Source organism: Lycorma delicatula, chromosome 2 (assembly GCF_047948215.1).
Source record: "Lycorma delicatula isolate Av1 chromosome 2, ASM4794821v1, whole genome shotgun sequence".
NCBI lineage: Eukaryota > Metazoa > Arthropoda > Insecta > Hemiptera > Fulgoridae > Lycorma > Lycorma delicatula.
In genome coordinates this window covers 213,986,732-214,011,614 of record NC_134456.1, presented here as the reverse complement: position 1 = coordinate 214,011,614, position 24,883 = coordinate 213,986,732, and the positions used below count along the sequence as shown (strand labels likewise).

The 24,883-nt window shown below is 29.3% G+C and overlaps 1 protein-coding gene and 1 long non-coding RNA gene across 3 annotated transcripts in view; both read left to right on the top strand.

Moving 5' to 3' along the window:
* Positions 1-24,883, top strand: part of LOC142319641 (uncharacterized) — a 96,562-nt gene that overhangs the window by 55,914 nt on the left and 15,765 nt on the right. The window lies entirely within an intron of this gene.
* On the top strand, positions 18,154-24,510 carry LOC142319639 (activating signal cointegrator 1 complex subunit 3-like). Of its 2 annotated transcripts, none has more exons than XM_075357151.1 (4): positions 18,154-18,317; positions 22,316-22,500; positions 23,463-23,626; positions 24,270-24,510. In XM_075357151.1, the coding sequence occupies exons 1-4, from the start codon at positions 18,192-18,194 to the stop codon at positions 24,386-24,388; spliced, it is 594 nt and encodes a 197-aa protein (XP_075213266.1). In that variant the 5' UTR covers positions 18,154-18,191; the 3' UTR covers positions 24,389-24,510. The 2 variants fall into 2 exon arrangements, with proteins under 2 accessions (XP_075213266.1, XP_075213267.1); XM_075357152.1 differs by lacking the exon at positions 18,154-18,317 and adding an exon at positions 19,738-19,901.

The window sequence follows — 24,883 nt, the reverse complement described above, 5'->3', positions numbered from 1 at the left end:
AGCAACTTATACTGCTAATTTCTTAGTTTTTTTTTTTTTTTATATTCAAGAAGTAAGGAACCCAGCCTTTTATGCAACAAATATGCCAATATTCATTTTCAACCCAACTTATCAGTAAATTAAGATCCTGAATATCTGAATATGGATCAACCCACAGATTTGGAGAAGCCCTTAGAACATTGAAGAATTTAATATTTAAAATTGTGCAATAAGTTACCACAACTAATTACATTATTTTACATTAATCAACATTATTTCATAATAATGAATTGTATTATAGTTTTAAAAAAACTGACCCGAATTATAACAGCATGAGCAGGAAGGTTAACACCCCATGCTAATGTTGAAGTACAAACTAAAACTTTTATCAACCCTTCACCAAAATATTTCTCAACCATCGACCTGGAAAAAAAAATAATAAAAAAATGTATATATATGTATATATATATATATATATATTATTTATAAAATATATTCACATAATATGTTTGAACAATTTTCATATAATCTTGCAATAAGCCAATCACTCTAAAGTTTTAAATGAAGAAATTTAAAAATTTAAGTAGCTTTTAATGATCTGGACTGAAAATTAATTTATTTAACTCTCTAATGCCAATAATTCTATAGTCTTCCTTGTTATGTAAAAATTATACTTTTGATGCTTTTTTTTAATAATTTTTTCCAGTATGTAATTATTTATTCATTTAAGAAAGATATTCTATTCAAATTATAATATAGTATTGTAACAAGTAGGCCTAGGCCTAATCTTAGACCAATTTATCCCTGGAATTTGTAATTTTCGTGATGTTAGCCTGCCTCATAAATGGACTTGTTATTATTGTTCATACTTTGTGCTCATATTCTGAAAAAGCAGGAGTGTAAATTTAGATTTTGATATTCATTGTCTTAAAGAAAAGAAATTCTACAAACTTTCTGTTATGTATTTTTCACAATATTAATGTTAACATTCAAAGTGTTGCATTTGTGTACATATTTATTGTATCTTCTTTTTTTTAAATAAATAAACCAAACATATTTTGGTATTGCATAACTAATACTTATAACTTGTTTATTTATCACGAATGTTCCATTTCAGCAGCAAACCACTTTAGTTTTTTGATTTGAGAAAGGAATTTTTGATCACCATTTTGTTGTCTGCAGTTACAATTAGTATTCCATTTGATGAAGATTTAAATTCACTAATTTAATCGTATTAATTAATATTTATATTCACATTTTTTCAATGTGTTATGATTAACTTCTTTTTAATAGATACGTGATCCTGGAAGTTAATTATTATGATAGGTATTATATACCATTATAAAATATATATAAAAAAATTTATTATTGATAGGAATAATATAAATTACTTTAATAATTACCATCAATAATTAATCAAATTACCATATTATTAAGTGAAAAGGACTTAAGAGATTTAGATTCCTTATGTAACCTTCAATTTTTTTTTAATATTTATTTTTTAAGTATATGCAAATTATGTAAAATATTCATGTTTAGTTATTATTAATATCTAAAAATAAGTATATCTATGATTGGATTTATTTATTTATATTTATCTTTGATTATTATTTTGTGTAATAGTTAGTAGTATCAATCGCTTCCTCACCTGCACTGCGCAGTAATTCTACAGGTATTCCGTCTATTCCAGGAGCCTTTCTGCCATTTAAATCTTTTAATGCTCTCTTAAATTCAGATCCCAGTGTTGTTTCTCCCATTTCATCCTCCTCAACTTACTCTTCTTCCTCTATAACACCATTTTCTAATTCATTTCCTCCGTATAACTCTTCAATATATTCCACCCATCTATCGACTTTACCTTTCGTATTATATATTGGTGTACCATCTTTGTTTAACACATTATTAGATTTTAATTTATGTACCCCAAAATTTTCCTTAACTTTCCTGTATGCTCCGTCTATTTTACCAATGTTCATTTCTCTTTCCACTTCTGAACACTTTTCTTTAATCCACTCTTCTTTCACCAGTTTGCACTTCCTGTTTATAGCATTTCTTAATTTCCGATAGTTCCTTTTACTTTCTTCATCACTAGCAGTCTTATATTTTCTACGGTCATCCATCAGCTGCAATATATTGTCTGAAACCCAAGGTTTTCTACCGGTTTTCTTTATTCCGCCTAAGTTTGCTTCTGCTGATTTAAGAATTTCCTTTTTAACATTCTCCCATTCTTCTTCTACATTTTCTACCTTATCTTTTTTACTCAGACCTCTTGCGATGTCCTCCTCAAAAATCTTCTTTACCTCCTCTTTCTCAAGCTTCTCTAAATTCCACCGATTCATCTGACACCTTTTCTTCAGGTTTTTAAACCCCAATCTACATTTCATTATCACCAAATTATGGTCGCTATCAATGTCTGCTCCAGGGTAAGTTTTGCAGTCAACGAGTTGATTTCTAAATCTTTGCTTAACCATGATATAATCTATCTGATACCTTCCAGTATCGCCTGGCTTTTTCCAAGTGTATATTCTTCTATTATGATTTTTAAATTGGGTGTTGGCAATTACTAAATTATACTTCGTGCAAAATTCTATAAGTCAGTCCCCTCTTTCATTCCTTTTGCCCAGCCCGTATTCACCCACTATATTTCCTTCCTTGCCTTTTCCAATGCTTGCATTCCAATCTCCAACTATTATTAAATTTTCATCTCCTTTTACGTGTTTAATTGCTTCATCAATCTCTTCGTATACACACTCTACCTCATCATCATCATGGGCGCTTGTAGGCATATAGACGTTAACAATCGTTGTCGGTTTAGGTTTTGATTTTATCCTTATTACAATAATTCTATCGCTATGCGTTTTGAAATACTCCACTCTCCTCCCTATCTTCTTGTTCATCACGAAACCTACTCCTGCCTGCCCATTATTTGACGCTGAGTTAATTACTCTAAAATCACCTGACCAAAAGTCGCCTTCCTCTTCCCACCGAACCTCACTAATTCCTACTATATCCACATTTGTCCTACCCATTTCCCTTTTTAAATTTTCTAGCCTACCAACCTTTTTCAAGCTTCTAACATTCCACGCTCCGACTCGTAGAATGTTATTTTTTAATTTTCTGGTGACCCCTTCCTTAGTAGTCCCCACCCGGAGATCCGAACGGGGGACTATTTTACCTCCGGAATATTTTACCACGGAAGGCGCCTCCATTATTGCTATGTGAAAATGCAGAGAGCCACATTTTCTTGGAAAAAAAGCAGCTGTAGTTTTCCATTGCTTTCAGCTGCGCAGTACTCAGAGGACTGAGTGATGTTGATACGGCCGTTTAAGTCGTCCTGACTCAAGCCCCTAACAACTACTGAAAGAGCTGCTGCCCTCTTTCAGGAATCATTCCTTAGTCTGGCTCTCAACAGATACCTCTCCGATATGGTTGCACCTTCGGTCCAGCTACTCTGTATCCCTGAGCACTCAAGCCCCCTCACCAACGGCAAGGTCTCATGATTCATGAGGATGAAAATATGATTCATAGAGGAGGAGAAAAAAATGTATATATACTGCATTTTGAGTGATTCATTTACAAAAGCACTTTAGGACATGCAAATAGAAAAACCATTATTGTTGTTTAGTCTATAATAGTTTTGAATTTGAATCTTACTTTAGATAATACTCACTAATACTTACCAAATTAACTGTAGATAAGTTTACTAGTCTGAGTTGTTTGTTTGTACTACCTGAATGTTTGAAGTTTGTGCATAGTGTGAATAGTGCTCAAAGAATTACTTTTTTGTTTGGAGTATTAAAAGTTTATAATATATTATCATAAAAAAAAGAAATTAACAAATAAATCTAATCTGATTCAAAAATATATTCTTCACAGAATATATTTTTATATACTAATAAGCAAACTTTGAAAAAATTTAAGCAGTTGGCACCCAGGAAGAAAATATTTCATCCATTAGGCTTTGCTAGTTTATTTATTCAGAACTGTGTATCACAATTATAAAATATTAAACGATTTTTTTCTTAGACCTTCAATAATTTCTAATCTGTAAATACATTTGGTAAAACTGAATTAGTAAGTTTATAAAAAATTACTGAAATGACTACAAGCGATAGGTAATAAGCTGAAAAACAATGTAATTATGTTGATAAGATCAAATAAATAAGATATTGCACAAAACATTACAAATGATTTGGAGCACATGAAATTATACTGATAAAAAGAAACACTAAATCTTGTAAATTCAATACATTTACAATTTTTTCCCCTTGTAAGATCCAAATACTTCATTAATTAGAAGTTCATTTGGATGTAACTCTGGAACCAATATAAATAAGTACCACATATGATATATCATTGAAAAACTCTCAATGAGGGCTTCTTACTGCAGTTAAGAAAAAGTCCAAAATTCAATTTTTTTTTGATTTTGGGATTTTTCGGTCACTTTTGGTACCAGTCAATTGCAATAAAAAGGAAGTAAAATTATTATCTTCCAAGTAATATCTCAATTTTTTACACGACTGCCCAAAAAGGAGTGTAATGTTTTTAGGGTGTGTATATGTATTTCATTTTTTATATTTGTAAGATCAAGTAACATTGTAAATAAACAGTGATCATAGAAGACGTTGAATAACAACTATCATCTAGCAATTAGAATCTTAAATTAATATTCGCAAAAAAAGACATTACAATTAATTAAATATCAAACAAAACAATTTATTTCATCATCAAGAAATTATAATAGAACAACTTAAATAGACATATTTCTTGATTTTAGTAAAAATATTTCACTTTCATTTAGATTATTGAAGTCCTTGAAATAATTGTTGAATTAAGTAAAAATCTGAGTGTTTGTCATGGTATAAAATTATAAAAATAACACTAGATCCAGTAGTAATCTTCGTAGCTCACGATTACAATTTTGAAGTTTTCTAACAGTTCAAGATGTATATATTGAAGATAATACGATGAATTTTGTATTATAAGTCACATATGCCACTATTAATTTTAAATTAAATATAATTTTCGAAATGCGAAACTTTAGGAGATGTCCTTGTCCATTGATTCCAATGATAACTGATTCTGAGAAGCACATGATGCAGTAAACTTATAAATTTGTTGTTATTTTCAGAAGTTTTCATAATGCATTTATCTTCCTTTAATTCAACTGAATTATCTTCGAATACCTCTATGGTCACGTCGTTACTCAGGGCTGATGAAACAGGTCTATCAGAATACGATTCTTTGCTGTTATCTGTTGTTTTCGATGATGTCTGGACATGACAGACCATTTCCTGCTTAAAACTAGCCAGTTGTTTTTCATAATCTATCTTCGTTTTGTTATTTGCTCTAATAGAATCCAAATGTTGTATCTGTAGATCACGTTTCAGATTTTCATTTTCTCTTCTGAGAAATGCATTAGTGTATTCTTGTTTTTTGTATAATTCGTTGAAATGTTCTAGTTTAGCCTTCACTTCATCATAATCTTCACTTAATTCTTCCATTCTTTTTTTATTTGTTTTCATGACCTTTTCCTGTAGAATGTATTTTTCATTTGCTTCAAATAATTCAGTTTTTAGTATTTTTATGTCTTCTTGGAACCGACGATTTTTTTCATTTAAATCTTTTAAAATATTGGTTTTCGATTCTTGAATGCGATTTAATTCAAGTATTTCAGTTTTCAACCTCTTTATAATGTTGTCTCTGATATATATCTCTTGAATTGTATTGTAAGTCTCGCCATTAATTTCTATGATTCCTTTAAATATTTGACTTGGTTCAGTTTGATTATTTTGCGACATTTTTCTTTAAACCGCTATAAAAATTCTTCTTATAGCTATGAGTAGAAAAAATATAATGAATTAGGTAAAGTAAACAATTCAAATATGAAATAATTCTGTTGCACGGCAACAGACTTTCAGATTAATAAAAAAAGTAGGTAGAATAATTCATTGTTAACTTCCGTTGGATGCATTATATTAAGAATTCTTTTTTAACTTTAATTACATGATGTTTTTATTAGTATTGCATGGTTAGTTGATTGATGTGATGCCATCTACTGAGGCAATTAATGCTGACCTTCAGAACGTGTGTTTCTGGAATCATAGTGAGTGGCTGACCTATTTGAAAATGCCCAGGGTTAAAGGGGACACGTCTGACGAATCAGAAAGGTAAGTTAACGAACGGGAGTTTAAACAACTTTCTGTTCTACATAAAATCGTGAATGTCAGTGATGCCTTACTAATTGTTCTTAGCAAGAGATGCTTTACAGATTTTACTGAAACGAGGAGATCTGAGAGGAATGAATTTCTAGGTAATATTGTCTTCAGCGAGGGTATCAAGTATGGTTCAAGATGTGCTATTGATGATAAAAGTTGGTTTAATTCATTTGAGGTTCGAACGAAGAATGATATTATAATATTTTAAAGATTACTATACCCTGGATATCAGAATAAACTAATATTATATCTTTATATTTGTAAATATACATTACAGAGATAGATATTTTGTACTGACAGAAGAAATGTTCAAATTCTGACCGTCTGTCACGGAAAGCACTTATTTATTATTTGGTTGTGAAAGATGCCATCCTTTAGCCTGATGCCAGTATTTCTGCTTGATTCTTTGATTAAATTTAGAGATTGAATCGCATAATTTAATTCTGATTAATTAAATGGGGTTCAGTATAGATTTTTCTTCCTCCTGATAAGTCAGCACAAGATTCGACATTTTCATCTTCATCTAGGTTCCATGTTTCTGGCAGTACTAGAATTGGAAGCTCTTGGCTAAGTGGCACTGGCCGCATGGCAGAGGGAATATCAGGGTAGTTAACAGTACGTCAAGTTTCAGCTGATTTATCTGTTATATATACCAGATATCTTTTTTACACAAAAAAATTAAGAGTCTGTGGCGTGATCCTTCGGTTCTCTCCAAACCATTGGAATTGCACTCACTTTACTGAACAACATATACTCACAAATCTATCCTCATGTTAAGTCAGCTACAAAAGCTACGAAAGTCAGCTACAAAATTGAATGCTACACGCACGCACTCGCGCGCACGCGCACATACACACACACACACACACACACACACACGAAAACTCGCACTTGAAGAAGAATTTAAAATATTTCTCTACTCTGCATAAAACAGTTTACAAGTAAAAATGAGTGAATGATATGTTTATAGTAAGATGAAAATAGGAAGCATGAAACACATTCTTCTTTGTTTTAATTAGTGTGTAAATAGTAAGCATAATGACTAAGGTCATCAAAAAATTAATGTGATAACAATTGTTGTCAACTGCCTGTAATAAATAAACAAAAGCTATTTAGTTGATAAATAATATAATAAAATACGTTCACAAAATGCTATGAGTTTTGAGGTTACACTGTAATGAAAAAGCTTCATCAATTACAAAGTAAAATGGAGGATTTGTTACATCGTGTGGCAGCAAACAATCACTTGGTATGTTTAAATACTACTCTTTGCGAATAGTGTCCCAATTTAGATTGACCAAAATCACTACCGTTACAGTTTTGTCGAGAAAAAGCTTCCACCGTTGTTAAGATTCCATCTGCGTCACTGCATGCTATTAGTATCGATGAATAATATAATTTATTATTAAAATTTTTCGAACCCATGTTAAAAGTTTTTGCATTCTAATATGTTTACCATCGATTGATCCCAAGCAGTTTGGAAGATAACAAAGTTTAAAAATTGCAATTAATTTCCTTTTTCTTTAGTCAGTATGGCCAAATTTTAAGGCTATAGACGTACCAAATCGCTTTTGTACTGTCACCAACATCTCCTACTGTTATTATTAATAGATTGATGTTAGCCCTGAAATTGGCTGTTTACATTTGTTATTTGATAAAGTGTAAGAAGTAAATAAGTTATTAAAAACACACTGATTTTAAAACTGTAGTAATAGCTGTGTTTTACAATTTTTGCAGGTTCATGATGTGAAAAAGAACTTTTATAAAAAGTTTTTATACGAGCCATTTCCTGTTGAATCTAGCTTACTTTCTGTTTTACCTGATCATTTAAATGCTGAAATTGTTGCTGGATCTATTAAGACTCGTCAAGAAGCATTAGATTATCTGACATGGACTTACTTCTTTCGTAGATTATTACAAAATCCATCTTATTATGGTTTAGAAACACTTGAACCAAAAGATATTAATATGTTTTTATCATCTCTTATTGAAGAATCATTAAACACACTTTCTGATGCTCATTGTATTTATTTTGAAGAGGTGAGTTGAAACTTATTCCTTTTTTTAAAAAGATGCTATATTATTAAATAATGTTTATAATTTTTATTTCTAATATTTTCAGGGAAGTTGGATTAATCAACATATCATAAGTTGTTACTCTGCAAAATATATATTTTTTTATTTTTATACATAAAATATATATTTAAATATTTATTAAATATAGATTTTTATTTACTTTTTTGTACTTAAAAGATTTGTAGTAAGTACTAACATTTCTCCCAGTTTTCTTTGTTCTAGCAGTTCAGAATTTTTGGTACCTTAATTATATACCACTTTTTTGTCAAACCCTTTTATATACTAAAGGATTAAAATTAAAATTGAGCAGTCACAAATCATAATCCTCCTCTTATAGCAACCATTTTAATAAATGTTTGCTTATTTGTAGCAACATTCGTACAGCAGAATGTAAATGTTTGTATTTGACATGAAATTTAAATTATTATAATAACATTTTTTAACTATGACAACTAATTGCATTTTTTTACTGATTTGTTGTATGAAGTCTTATTTAGTTTGATGGTTTTGTTTGAGAATTACAAAAAAATTGTCTGATATCCAATTGTTTTAAAATTCTTATTTCAAACTATTCAATTAACTTATCCTTATATAATGCATATTTAGGATTTAATTACCATTATTCAGGTTTTCTAGATAAAGATTTTTTTTAGAAAATTTAATATGAAAAATAACAGATTTATATTAAAATTCTGTATCATTAAGAGAGAGGTAGTACAAACTACTTACGTACTACCTAAATAAAAAGAAATGTAGGAAAAGCACTAGTTGAGATTTAATTAGAATTGTTTATGTTCCTTAAAATATGATACAGATAATTATTATTAGTTCTTATTTATGGAAACCTTATATTATATTGCTATATATTATATGGAAATCTCATATTTAGTATCACAGCTGAAGCAAGAAACTGAATCCATTTTGTTGTAAAATTGTAGCAATAAACCATTATTTTAATTATCATTTCATTTCAGTTATCCATTATTTCATTTATTTTTATCGGTTTATTTATTATTTTATTTATTTTTATCCGTTTATCAACTCTCCTGTCATTTTCAAATCGCTATTTTACCTCATCGTAACAGGCGATGAGATATGAGTTAAATTTTTAACATGGAAAAAAAGTTTAATCAGTGCAGTGGGGGTATACCAGTTCTCCTTGAAGACCCATAAAGGCCCGTGAAACACATTCTTCAAAAAAGCTAATTGCATTAGTTTTTTGGGGCCATAAAGGTGTGATCTTGGTTGATTTTATGAAGAGGCATGGCAATTAATACTGAAACTTACTGCGAGACATTGAAGAAATTGAGAAGGGCTAAACAAAACAAAGTGGCATTCTGAGTTTCAGCATCGTTTTCCTTCATTAGTGCATACTGCAGTACGCATTCAATGCCAAATCAACAGTTTCAATGGGAGTCCATCCTCCATCCTCCATACAGCCCTGATTTGGCTTCCAGTGATTATCACTTTTATCTGAAAATGAAGAAATGGTTACCGGAAGCAGCGTTTTGAAAATGACAAGAGTTGAGAAATGATGTTAATACTTGGCTTAATTCACAGATGGCAGAATTTTGTGACAAGGGTATACAAAAACTTGTTTACAGATATGACAAGTGTCTTAATTTGGATGGCAATTATGTAGAAAAGTAGCTATAAGATGTACTGTGTGTAATAAATTGGTTTTTAAGTAACGAATATGAAGTTACTTTCTGATTAGCCCCCCTTGTATTTACATTATTTTACAGACAGGAAATATTTAAATTAATATATTAATTAATGTACTAGAATTATAAGAAATCACACAGATAGATTATAGGTAAATTAATGTCACTGTCAATTCGTAGACATTGACATAAGAATAGCCATCTGTGCCAATGTATGCCACATAGAGAAAAATACTTTTTTCAACACTTAACAATATAATTACCTCCGAAAGTCAATATTTTGTTTTATGTTTAAAGAAGATTAGCTAACAAAAACTGTACTAAGATACATACATAGACTATTTTTATGATATTTAAAATGAGAGAACCATTATGAAGAGGCTAATTTTATTGCATGTAATTCAATAAATAAAAAAAATACCATCTAAATATAGTTTTTATTTATAAAAATTTAATTTTAATGCTCATTAGCTAATGTTTTTTTAAGAATATCTAAAATCATTATTGAAAATATTTATAAAATTTTAAGAATAATGAAATAATAAAAATAAGCATTTTATTTGTCAAAACTTAAAATATCTAATTTTTAAATTTTATAAAATCAGTGGATGAAATATAAAAATATAATTAAAAAAATTTATTCTGAATATGCACAATCTATACTCCAATGAGAGATAAGAGCATGGGGTCGTGTTTTTAACATACACTTTAATAAAATATTCTAATACAAAACAATATATTTAAAGCAGCACTTGGAAAACCAAGATGTTATCCCAGCAACAAACATTTTAATGAGTACAATGTTATTACAATCAAACAAATTTATTTAAAAGATTTGGTAATCTATATAAATGAAAGTAGACACATTTTTCATTTTTAATACTCATTATAACACCGCTTATAATTTACGAACTTAATGTAACTATGATGTTCCTCACACTGATTTAATTTTGTGCAGAAGACGATTTTCTTAATTTACAACAATATAATAAATCTTATCCCAGAACAATTTGTTATGCACTTGATATAATATATTTATATTATTATTATTTATTTATATTATTAAAAAATATTAAAATATAATAAAATATTAAATATATAATTATTAAAATAACATTCTACGAGTCGGAGCGTGGAATGTTAGAAGCTTAAAAAAGGTTGGTAGGCTAGAAAATTTAAAAAGGGAAATGGATAGGGTGAATGTGGATATAGTAGGAATTAGTGAGGTTCGGTGGGAAGAGGAAGGCGACTTTTGGTCAGGTGATTTTAGAGTAATTAACTCAGCGTCAAATAATGGGCAGGCAGGAGTAGGTTTCGTGATGAACAAGAAGATAGGGAGGAGAGTGGAGTATTTCAAAACGCATAGCGATAGAATCATTGTAATAAGGATAAAATCAAAACCTAAACCGACAACGATTGTTAACGTTTATATGCCTACAAGCGCCCATGATGATGATGAGGTAGAGTGTGTATACGAAGAGATTGATGAAGCAATTAAACACGTAAAGGGAGATGAAAATTTAATAATAGTTGGAGATTGGAATGCAAGCATTGGAAAAGGCAAGGAAGGAAATATAGTGGGTGAATATGGGCTGGGCAAAAGGAATGAAAGAGGGGACCGACTTATAGAATTTTGCACGAAGTATAATTTAGTAATTGCCAACACCCAATTTAAAAATCATAATAGAAGAATATACACTTGGAAAAAGCCAGGCGATACTGGAAGGTATCAGATAGATTATATCATGGTTAAGCAAAGATTTAGAAATCAACTCGTTGACTGCAAAACTTACCCTGGAGCAGACATTGATAGCGACCATAATTTGGTGATAATGAAATGTAGATTGGGGTTTAAAAACCTGAAGAAAAGTTGTCAGATGAATCGGTGGAATTTAGAGAAGCTTGAGGAAGAGGAGGTAAAGAAGATTTTTGAGGAGGACATCGCAAGAGGTCTGAGTAAAAAAGATATGGTAGAAAATGTAGAAGAAGAATGGGAAAATGTTAAAAAGGAAATTCTTAAATCAGCTGAAGCAAACTTAGGCGGAATAAAGAGAACTGGTAGAAAACCTTGGGTTTCAGACGATATATTGCAGCTGATGGATGAACGTAGAAAATATAAGAATGCTAATGATGAAGAAAGTAAAAGGAACTATCGGCAATTAAGAAATGCTATAAATAGGAAATGCAAACTGGCGAAAGAAGAGTGGATTAAAGAAAAGTGTTCAGAAGTGGAAAGAGAAATGAACATTGGTAAAATTGACGGAGCATACAGGAAAGTTAAGGAAAATTTTGGGGTACATAAATTAAAATCTAATAATGTGTTAAACAAAGATGGTACACCAATATATAATACGAAAGGTAAAGTCGATAGATGGGTGGAATATATTGAAGAGTTATACGGAGGAAATGAATTAGAAAATGGTGTTATAGAGGAAGAAGAGGAAGTTGAGGAGGATGAAATGGGAGAAACAATACTGAGATCTGAATTTAAGAGAGCATTAAAAGATTTAAATGGCAGAAAGGCTCCTGGAATAGACGGAATACCTGTAGAATTACTGCGCAGTGCAGGTGAGGAAGCGATTGATAGATTATACAAACTGGTGTGTAATATTTATGAAAAAGGGGAATTTCCGTCAGACTTCAAAAAAAGTGTTATAGTTATGATACCAAAGAAAGCAGGGGCAGATAAATGTGAAGAATACAGAACAATTAGTTTAACTAGTCATGCATCAAAAATCTTAACTAGAATTTTATACAGAAGAATTGAGAGGAGAGTGGAAGAAGTGTTAGGAGAAGACCAATTTGGTTTCAGGAAAAGTATAGGGACAAGGGAAGCAATTTTAGGCCTCAGATTAATAGTAGAAGGAAGATTAAAGAAAAACAAACCAACATACTTGGCGTTTATAGACCTAGAAAAGGCTTTCGATAACGTAGATTGGAATAAAATGTTCAGCATTTTAAAAAAATTAGGGTTCAAATACAGAGATAGAAGAACAATTGCTAACATGTACAGGAACCAAACAGCAACAATAACAATTGAAGAACATAAGAAAGAAGCCCTAATAAGAAAGGGAGTCCGACAAGGATGTTCCCTATCTCCGTTACTTTTTAATCTTTACATGGAACTAGCAGTTAATGATATTAAAGAACAATTTAGATTCGGAGTAACAGTACAAGGTGAAAAGATAAAGATGCTACGATTTGCTGATGATATAGTAATTCTAGCCGAGAGTAAAAAGGATTTAGAAGAAACAATGAATGGCATAGATGAAGTCCTACGCAAGAACTATCGCATGAAAATAAACAAGAACAAAACAAAAGTAATGAAATGTAGTAGAAATAACAAAGATGGACCACTGAATGTGAAAATAGGAGGAGAAAAGATTATGGAGGTAGAAGAATTTTGTTATTTGGGAAGTAAAATTACTAAAGATGGACGAAGCAGGAGCGATATAAAATGCCGAATAGCACAAGCTAAACGAGCCTTCAGTAAGAAATATAATTTGTTTACATCAAAAATGAATTTAAATGTCAGGAAAAGATTTTTGAAAGTGTATGTTTGGAGTGTCGCTTTATATGGAAGTGAAACTTGGACAATCGGAGTATCTGAGAAGAAAAGATTAGAAGCTTTTGAAATGTGGTGCTATAGGAGAATGTTAAAAATCAGATGGGTGGATAAAGTGACAAATGAAGAGGTATTGCGGCAAATAGATGAAGAAAGAAGCATTTGGAAGAATATAGTTAAAAGAAGAGACAGACTTATAGGCCACATACTAAGGCATCCTGGAATAGTCGCTTTAATATTGGAAGGACAGGTAGAAGGGAAAAATTGTGTAGGCAGGCCACGTTTGGAGTATGTAAAACAAATTGTTGGGGATGTAGGATGTAGAGGGTATACTGAAATGAAACGACTAGCACTAGATAGGGAATCTTGGAGAGCTGCATCAAACCAGTCAAATGACTGAAGACAAAAAAAAAAAAAAAAAAAAAAAAAAAAATATTATTGATATAATATTTAAGTTTATAATATCATCCATTTACATGATTTACTTTATTAAATGCATAAATCACCTCTTTTCATTGTACTTCATGTAAACAGTAATTGAATATGCAATATTAAACATTTTTCCCTCTTTTTTAAAGTAGATACTTGTTTTTTCTCTTTTTGTTACTTGAACTACACTTGTTGCTGGCACTCATTGCTTTACTGGCAATGCCCATATTGTCAAAGAGATTATTTTTAATATTATTTTCTTTCTTATTATAATATATTGTTAATTATTGTACATGTAGTATTATAAAATGTGGCAAATAAATAAATAAATAAAAATTGATATCCTGTTTGGTTGGGGTTCCTCATGGTTGGATGTAACTATAGCTCCACATAAGTAGGTTTTCGAGATCTTATATTTAATATTAGAACATAAACTAAAATTTTATAATTAATCGGATTTTTTATTTAAAAATTGTTTGTCAGGAATGCTTGGCTATTATACATTAAAAGATCTTAGATGGATGCAATTTTATGTAGATTCTCTCAACTTATAGTCAGACCATAGTTCTTTTTAGAGTGAAGTTAAATGACATTTCAGACCAAATTCTGTAGAAGAAAAGTTCAGGATACCTCAGTTTCTGAATTTATTTTGTTGCAGTTTATTAATAATGTTTTATAAATTTCATTAATAAATTATAATTTAGAGTTTTTCATAATTTTTTTCTGAGAAGAAATTTCTTAAGAGCAAAATTTAAAGTGTATATAATGTTACACATAAATAAAATTATGAAAAAAGAAACTTTATAATGTATGTAAAGTTTTTTCTTCTTAGTAATCCGAGGAAAAAATGAATAAAACTTAAAAAGAGACATTACCAAGACACATAAAGTAGTAATAATAATAACAATAATTATAATAGCATTATTAAAACGAATTAAATATTCAGTTAGATCAACATCTTTATGTAGTTATCAATATTGTCATTTTTGTTTTTATAGTGTTATTTTTTTTAGAATGGAAGAGGAGTGACTGCTACATCAATGGGTCGTATTGCATCATATTATTATTTATCACATTTAACAATGCTACATTTCAGATCACATTTAAACTCGTCACTAACTCTCGAACAATTGCTAGAAGAATTTTGTAATGCATTTGAATATAGTCAACTTCCCGTCAGGCACAATGAAGATCAAGTCAATGGGTAAATCAGTTGAATTTTTATTTATTTTATTAAAATACTTTTGTTTTTTTTAAAATTACATTGAAATGCATCAAGGGTGTGTTTTGATACCTACATTGTTTTGCTGGTCTCATTGGCACTGATGCCTTGCTCGTATTTTACTGTGGATCTCAACAGATTTTCATAGAGTGGAGGGTGTATTGCCTACAGACTAAATCTGATCTGAAGTTGTTTAGATGGTAAAATGTCAGGATCAGGATGTCCACTTTTGCAAACAAAACTACTGTGCATGGAAGTGATTTCTAGTATAATATAAATCTGAAAATATTTTATAATATTGTATTATTTTATATACTTAATTATAATACTGTTCAGCTTCATTTAATAAGAATATATTTCAACATTTTTTGTTATTCTTTGAATTTCACTTGTTATGAGTAATCAGTTAAGTAATTGCTTATTTTAGAAATTTTACTATTATTAGGTTAGTTACCTTATTTACTTAACTATAAATTACATTCACAACATATTTAAGTTTTCATGGATTAATTTAGCTTGTGACAATGTTTGTTTTGTTTGAAACGTTGCTATGATAACTATTTTAGATCTAAGGTTTTTGACAAGCACATATACCAGATGTTCATTTTATTAAACAGCTATTAGTCCCATTGTATTTTTGTTTGTAGGCATGTATATCATTCTTGGGGAAACTTTTTTAAAATTATTTTTGTAGGGTTGGAACCCAGCCCTTTGCTACACCTACCTCAACTCAAAAATCTTAAATGGCATTGATAACATTTAACTACATTAATTGACAACCCGAAAAAAATAATGAATTTTAGTGAAAAGAAAATTAAAATTCGCCTACCCCTTCGCTCGGTAGGTGTGAAAAACCATTTGGGGTTGTACTTTTTTTAAATTTCAGTTCAACAAAAATAACTATAAAATTACGTGATATAACTTAAACCATTTGAAGTAATCATAATCTGTGGATTAAAACTGTGAAATTTTTTTTTAAATGAGACTATGTAGCTTGTGACACCTCATTGGAAAGCCCCTTGAATGACAAGTAATTCGGTACAAATAAAATAAAAATTGGTTCACTGGTATTGAAGTTAACTATTGGTATCACTAGTATTGAAGTTCCAGGAGGGACAATTTATGTCCCTCCTGGAACCTCAAGAACGGTATTGCCAGTTTCAGCAAGACGGCGTCCTACATGCCACACGTCTCAAGAAACCATGGATTTTCTGCAAGAGTTCTTTGATGATCAAATAATAAGCAAGGACTTATGGCCTCCAATAGGAGGCCAATAGTGAGGAGACCTCACATCTCCTGACTACGTTTTGTGGGGCTATATTAAGTCCGAGGCCTTCAAAAACAATCCTCACACTATTGATGAACTTAAAGTCAATATTACAGACTTAATCACAAATATTTCCAATGCAACTCTTAAAAAGGTTTCTGCTAATATGCTGAAAAGAGTCTGTGCGTGTATAACCGCAAGGGGTGGGCATTTTGAGCATATTCTTTAACAATTATGTAAGTAATAGCTTTTTATTAAATCTCTTTTGTAAGTAACAAATATATTTTTTTATTCCACCTAAATTTCCCTTTCTTAAATTACATTTAAAATTGGGTAACAGGACTAAAAAATCACTCTGTAGTATGATTGATACATAAAATGGCCTCCCTTTTATCAAAATTTTCAGTAACATCTCAGCACAATTGTGGTTCAGTGTTATGTAATTAGATGTTAACTCATCTTTGAGTTCATGAATTGTTGCGTGTACCTAACTTTTCACACAATTCCAAAGGAAATGGAAACAGTGGTGTTAAATTGTATGATCTTGGAGGTCAGTTGATATGACTGTTTGAAGGAAAATTATGCATCTGAACTTTGTTCTCAGTAGTCGTAATTTCATTGATTTATTAATGCTAATCTATTCTGAAAGCCATTTTCATTTTCAAAAAAAAATAGAACTTGATAATGCTTTCAGCCCATTATTTTTGCTGGATATGCATTGCCCAAAATGCGACAATTTTGCTAGTTATCCTCATTAATAAAATGGGCTCATCACCAAAAATAATTTTCTTGTAGAAAGCTGTTTTGTTTTCAAGAATTCAGTCAACTAGCAAATGATATCTTTAGTCTCCTGGGCTTAATTACTGTGTCAGTTGATCCTTGTATGATTGTAAAGCCAAATATTTTTTTTTAATTTATCATGTAGTGGTCTCGGTAGTACCTAATTCTGCTAACAGCTTTGAATTAACATTCTTGGATCTTCAGCAACACTTTTATTAACCAGTACAATATTTTTCCCTTTAAGACACTCAGGAAGCTGTACATCTTTTACAGATCATGTTTTCTTAAATTTATGTAAAAAACAGTGCTGAACATAACATTCACAATGCGATGCCTAACTCCCAGCAATTAGGCATTATCTGTTATCAAATTATGTGGACTGAAAAAAATTACAAAGTTCTGAAGTGTGATTTTGTAATATGTGTTTTAAGCTTGAAGCTTGTTTGTATGAATATGGAATTAAAATCTTATACGGTATGAAAAATACAATACGAATATAAAATACAATGTCTGACTCGGGTAGGGATGTGTTTATTCTTTTGCGTATTACTGCATAACTAAAAGATGATATATGTGGAACACAACTATCAAACAGTGCTACCACTTGACAAGCATAACTGGATAATACCTGGTAGCTCTTATTGAACAACTTTTTGTTTCTATTTTTATTTTATTTTTTTCATATTAAGTATAAAATTATGTTTACTTCTAATTTTACATAATTATTATTAATTTGCATTACTAATTAATTATAGTTAATTGTTTTTTGCTCTGGTGATGTAAGTTGCATGTTTCATATTGGTTACTAGATATAGTTCTACTAATTGATTTCATTTTGTGTTAGCAACATTTCTAATATTTTTTGTTCTAAATATTCACAAATTTATCTCTAGTTTGTCTCTTCAGTACTTTAAAAATTTTTTTACTTGGATTTTTGTTTTTCTGCTGTGAACTGGCCAAGGATTGCCCATTGCCAGTAGACCCATTAACAATGGATTCTCCACACACAAAAGCATTATTGTTATTTCAAACTCATTTTTCACGCCTACCATTACCTATGTCTGATTATTACACAGATCTTAAATCTGTTCTTGATCAAGCAATCAGAATATTGCAGGTAAGTATTTATAAAATGTTTACAGTTTAGTAAATATTATTATTTAGTTAAATATCTGTTTCTTTTTTGTTTTTCTAAGCACATCTTGTGGTCTTATGATAGAGATTACACCATCCAACAATGATTTTGTTAAATGAGAGTGAATAACTGATTCTTATAGTATTTTTCATGCTGATTTCAAATATGAAATTCTTTTATCAGGCTTAGTTTTTTGTAACTACTTTCTTATTTTCAGGTAGTATTATGCATGAACACCATACACATATAGCATTTTGTGAACGTATTTTATTATATTAACTAAATAGCTTTTGTTTATTTATTACAGTCCCTTAATTGTATCACATTGATTTATTAGACATTAAGTCATCTTGCTTATTATTTACACACTAATTAAAACGAACAAGAAAGACTCATTCTTCCTTTTTTCATCTTACTTCAAAAATATCATTCACTCAATAATTATTTTTGTCATTATTATATTTACTTACAAACTGTTGCACAGACTTGAGAAATATAAATTCTTATTCAAATGCGAGTTCTCGTATGTGTAATATTCAGTTTTGTAGTTGGCTTTTGTATTTTCAGGTTTTTCAGTAAAGTGAGTGTATGTTTATTAAATTAGCGTGTTTATAAAGTATTTCTTTTTAAACAATATCATTTATTGCAGTGTATTAATACCTCAGAGTTGTATTAATCATACAAACAATTTCTCTACATCTGTGGTGAGGTAACATTGAAGTCATAGAAAAGAAGTATAACTCCACTGATAAAAGTCATATGAACTGTACTTTGGATGTAAATTAGGTAAAGAATGTAATTTAGGTACTTAGGATGTAAATCAGGACAAATCTTGGGCTCCTCATATTTGCTGTGCTTCTTGTGTAACATTGATGACTGGTTGGCTAAATGGATCTCATCTCATGCGATTTGCAATTCCAATGGTTTGGAGAGAACTGAAGGATCTTACCGCAGACTGTTATTTTTGTGTAATAAAGATATCTGGGATAACAGCTAAAACTAGGTGTACTGTTAAATAACCTAATATTCCCTCTGTCATGTGGCCAGTGCCACATAGCCAAGAGCTTCCAATTCCAGTACCACCACAAACATGGAACTTAGATGAAGATGAAAATGTCAAATCTTGTGCTGACTTATCAGGCGATGAAGAAAGTGATCCAAACTTTTTAGAAAATAGATATACTGAACCCTATTTAATTAAATGATCTGGTTCGTGATCTAAATTTATCAAATAATCAAGCAGAAATATTGGCATCTTTTACAACTGAACACTAAAATAAGTGCTTTCTGAGATAAGACAGTAAAAATTTGAATATTTCTTCTCTCAGTTCAAAAACTTATATACTGTAATGATGTGGACTATACAGTAATGCAAATGATGCAGATGATAATACAAGGTCGTTGGTTGACTGATTCACCATTACTCTTCCTCATATTGAACCTCATAATTTATATGTTTTTAAAGGACATCATGAATTGGCAACACTACCTGGGCTAATGCAATGCACTTATAAACAGTTAGCATCAATTCTTACACCTGAATTAGATGAAGGACAAGTTGATCAGGTATTTAATTTTTTCCTGGTATTTTTTAAACATTGTGTAATGTTAATTATGGAATTAGAGAGTATTAGTGAACTAGTTCGATCAAATATTTATTAGATTTGATGATAAAATTAGAGATGGTGGTATGTTAAATACATTACAATATATAATATATACAATAATTAAAGATGTAGCTGATAAAAATAATACAGTTTGTTCTGTTCTAAGTTAATATATATAGTTATATATAAAAAGTTAATTTAAATTTCACATACTTCAAAATTTTACATAGTAAAAAAGCATTGAAATTGTTTGAAAATTTTCTCACTGCTTCAGCTTAAGTTTTGTTTATATTTAAAATAAGTGTAATTTATTTAATTTAAAAACAGTATAAAGGATCTTTAGTTTTTGTTTGATGTGTAATTTATTAAATTTTGTGGTGTAATAGGTTTTGACTTATCATTACTCTTGCAGGTACTATTGTAGACTTAACTCGATTTCCTAATCTACGAGTATTGCAGTATTATATTTGATTTTACTTAAGTTTACATTTTTATTACTATTTTTCCCATGTAACTAAGTATCAAGACTTAAATAAAAACAATTGCATAATTCCTGTGTATGCCAATTCTTATCTGTGGTTGTGCACAACTATGTTATGATGATTACACTGATTTTTGTTGTAAAACATAAGTTGTGTGTCACCTTATATTAATTTTTATTTTTTATTAAAATTTTCAATACCAAATTCATAAACACAAAAAATTATTTTTTTAAATTAACTGTTTAACAGTAGCCGTGCATACTAACTAATTAAACCCCCACCTATTTTTGTTTAGCTCCTGATATAAAATAATGTAGAATGATTAATGATAGCAATGCGTTAGTTGCTACTACAAAATATTATTTATTATATTAAACATTTGGACTATGTTTATACCAATGTGAATAGAAACTTTCCAATGTAATAATATTTAAATTGATACAATAACAGATGGCAATTTTTTTAAATTAAATCTGTATAGCACTTTATATACACAATGAAATATTCAGCTCTCAATCTGCAAAGAGTTACCGCATAAGCAATTCACAATTCAATCAGACAAGCAAGGTCAGGGGCTACTCGAGTATCTTACGTCGCTGTATATTTTCTTAATTTTTTTGTTTCGTGATTAGTCAAGCAGACCTCTTGACAAATCATAAAACAGTTAAGTGAGACTGCAGAAATGCAGACGCTCTCTTAGCTGTAATGTTATATATATTTTTTATAATAAAAAAACAACTTGAACAACCCAAGTTCAGAATTGAAAAGTAAATGAAATGACCCTTACCTTACTTTTTCTTTTCTTTATTCCAATAGCACATTTGTGGGATCCCGCATCATCAGTTGTATATAAAATTACATATCAAACATAACAATTTTTTTTTTTAGAATAAAAATTAAAAGATTAAAATTACTATCATATATACAAAACATGAAGTCAATTAAATAAAAATAACTACATATATTTAAATATGATGTCAATTAAGAATTAAAATTAAATTTTAAAATAAAATAATTAGAAAATGTATACCATGATCTGGCTAGCCAATGTATTACTGACTGAATTTGAAATTATTTATATACATTCTGATAGTTGCTGCTTTTATAAGAGTGTCATCTTCATATTCTGTCTGAAAGTTGATCAAGTTGGAAATTCTTTTTTGCTTATATATATAATCTCTCCAAGATGTCCAAACTTTTACTATTATTATTTAAATTAAATTTCATGATTTTCTGAATATCAGATACAGAATATTTTTTATCAATAAGGTAACATTACATAAACCCAGTTTACCGTTTTTATAATTTCTAATGTGTTCTAAAAATCTAGTTTGATGCAGGATCCTGTGAAAGTGCTATTGGAATAAAGAAAAAAAAAGTCACTTCATTTGATTTATAATTCTGTACTTGGGTTGTTCAAATTGATTTTTGATTATAAAAAATACAATATATTGGTGTAGAGGAATATGGGTCATAAGTATTGACTTAAGAAAAATATATATTTGTTTGTAAACTACCCAATTTTGTTTTATTTTTAAACCATCCTATACGTTTAATTTCTGTATTTTCTCAGTTTTTACTGCATTATTATAATATCTAAGAAAAAGATATTAAACTATTTCAGCGAAGAAAAAACTTTTTTCTAACATTACTGATTTGAATTGAATAAGCCCACATATTTTTAAAATATTCTGAGATTTAGGATTTCTATGTACAATGTTTTTAATTAATTCAATTGAAAATATTCTATCTTAAAGAAATTCTATAATCGTTTTTTTGATTTTCGCCTAAAATGTAAGACATCACACATTTTTTTATATGCATCATTACATTTTAATTTATTACTATATCTCTTATATATATTACATCAATTCTTTTGTTTTGTTTTTAGATATATAAAGTGATAAGAGAACTACCTGATCTAAAATTAGAGTTTTTTGTTCGTGGCTGTTGGGAAGGTGAAGAAGAAGATAAAGACAGAAAAATTAGCAGAAATGATAAAGGACCTCCTACTGTTCTTCATGCTGATCAAGAATATACACTTTGCATTAAAATGATTAGGTTAAATCAAACTAGGTAAAATAAATTTTTCACAAGCATTTAAAGATTTACCTCTATACTAATTAATAAAACTAGCAAGTTACTAAGAGAGTCCACATTAATAATGTTTACCTAATTCAGTTGTCTGTAATTATAACTATACAGAAAAGACACTTTTCCATATCTAAAACTTAAAGCAGTACAAGTTGATTTTAAGAGTTTTTACAAACATACTGTTATTACAGTTATGTCAATTGTTGCAATTTTTTTTTCCTTTATTAGTATTGTTTCCTCATACTTGAGGAGACAAGTCTAACCCTGTGCCATCTCTGTTAACTGTGCAGAAATATGTAGTATGAAAAAAGTGCTGCTGTTTTTGGTTAGTTTAAAAATTCAAAGTGCATAAAATATTGAAACCATCTAAACATTATTGTGAAGCGAGTTCGTGATTATCTGGTTACCAATGACCACTAGATAAGATAAAAGGATCTTATTAATAGAAGTTTGAGGTTAAATCATGACATTATACAATCATCCCCCAATATCATCGTATACTGTGATTAGTCCTGTACATATACCTTTTTAATTAAGTTGTTTGTTTTGGTAATGACAGAATATTGCTGCAGTAATTAAAATTACTGTGTGATATATTCTATTCAGCCACACGCAACTTGCTGTTGAAAACAAAATTATCCGTAGTGATAATTATTTATATTAGAAACCTTTCTTTAAAAATGTGAATGAATAATTACTAATTAATTGTTAATCAATTCATGGTAAAGATTCATTAATTTTGTAGATTAATTATATGTAAACTGATAATGTCTGCTGCATAAAAAATGTATCTTTCAACACAAAACTTGCCAGTTTTTCACTATATGTACATTCAGGTTTATAATAATTTATTAGAGCGCTTATTTTATTAAGCATATCATATTTAAAGCAAAGCTAGTTATTTATTTTTTCTAAACTTGTATATGTATTGAAATTATTTCTAGAGAGAGAAAAGGACATGCACCTAAATTTTCTAAAGCAGTAGAACCTGGTTGGTTCCTAGTACTTGGCAGTATTGAAACTCAAGAATTGCTTGCATTGAAAAGAGTAATGCCTGTTACACATCATACAACACAACAGCTTCTATTTACAACTCCAGCAGCAACAGGTATTTTACTTTTTTTTTCTCATTTCATTGTAATTTATGTTACAGGGGATGAAAGATATTTTAAATTTTGGTTTTATCAAATAATTTAGTGATGTAACCTCAGCTTACAAATCTTCAGTCTGTAATAAATTGAAAAGCATTTGCATTTTTGCTTGTCGGTTCATGATACTGATAAATATATGTCGTCATAAATAAAAAGATATGGACGAGAATGTGTCACCATATTTTGTTGTGAATGTTTCTTTAATTTTCACTTTTGGCAGTTTTATGTGGTTGTTCATATATATTTTCTGAAAATCCTGTTTACATCTACAGTGGTTATTATAATCATTTGTTGAATTGTAGGCTGTATGTTTAATTGGATCCAGCTCATTTCAGTAATCGATATCATTGAATATTCATTCATCTAACTGTAAAACTCTCAGTAGAATCGTTAACTTGCATTAAACACAATTAGATAGTGAACAACATTTAAATAAATGCCATAATCTCAAAAAATTAGGATATTCTTATTTGAGACACATACTAATGCAATACCCTTGAAGCATTAAAATGAAAGTGCTTGTAATTGACATTTTTGATATAGGTAAATTAAATTTTTTTTGTATATAAACTGAGTAATGACAATTTCTTTTTGTTTTAGGCTGTCATGTACTTACACTATACATTATGTCAGATACATACCTGGGACTAGATCAACAGTACAACATTAAGATGGACATACTGCCACCAATTGCAGCAAAAACTGTTGATATGTATTAAATAATATTTTGTATAGATAATGTACATAAAGTTTTGTAAATATGTTATTTAATTATACGATTTAATTATAATAAAAGGTAAAACAATATTTTTTATAGGAAATAAAAATAAATAAGAAAGTGTTTTTTTTGTTTTTTTTTTTATTAAGTGAACATGAGGTACAGTTTATTGGGTGCTGCTTTTTACTTTTTTAGCTTCTTCATTCATTTATTGTTGAAGTATTTGAAACCCATTATCAAAACTTATTGTACACTTTTTTTATTTTTGTTTGTTATTAATGGTTGTACTTATCTTTTAATTTTACTTATTTTCTGTAAATTTTCAGTTCAGCATAGTACTTGAAAAGTACATCCACTTTTAATTAAATTTGTTATCAAAAAAAGAAATACTGAAAAATAATTGTGTAAGAAATGAACAAATTTTAGCATAACATTAAATATACGATGAAAAAAAAAGAGTTTTGAAATTCAAAATCTAGATTATTTCTTTTATTGA

Bases quoted from the DNA above. Each gene is read 5' to 3' on its own strand.
- LOC142319639 (XM_075357151.1), top strand. From the start codon at position 18,192: ATGGATTCTCCACACACAAAAGCATTATTGTTATTTCAAACTCATTTT. The intron at 18,318-22,315 runs GTAAGTATTTAT...TTTTGTTTTTAG, and splicing joins AAGCAATCAGAATATTGCAG to ATATATAAAGTGATAAGAGA. The intron at 22,501-23,462 runs GTAAAATAAATT...AATTATTTCTAG, and splicing joins ATTAGGTTAAATCAAACTAG to AGAGAGAAAAGGACATGCAC.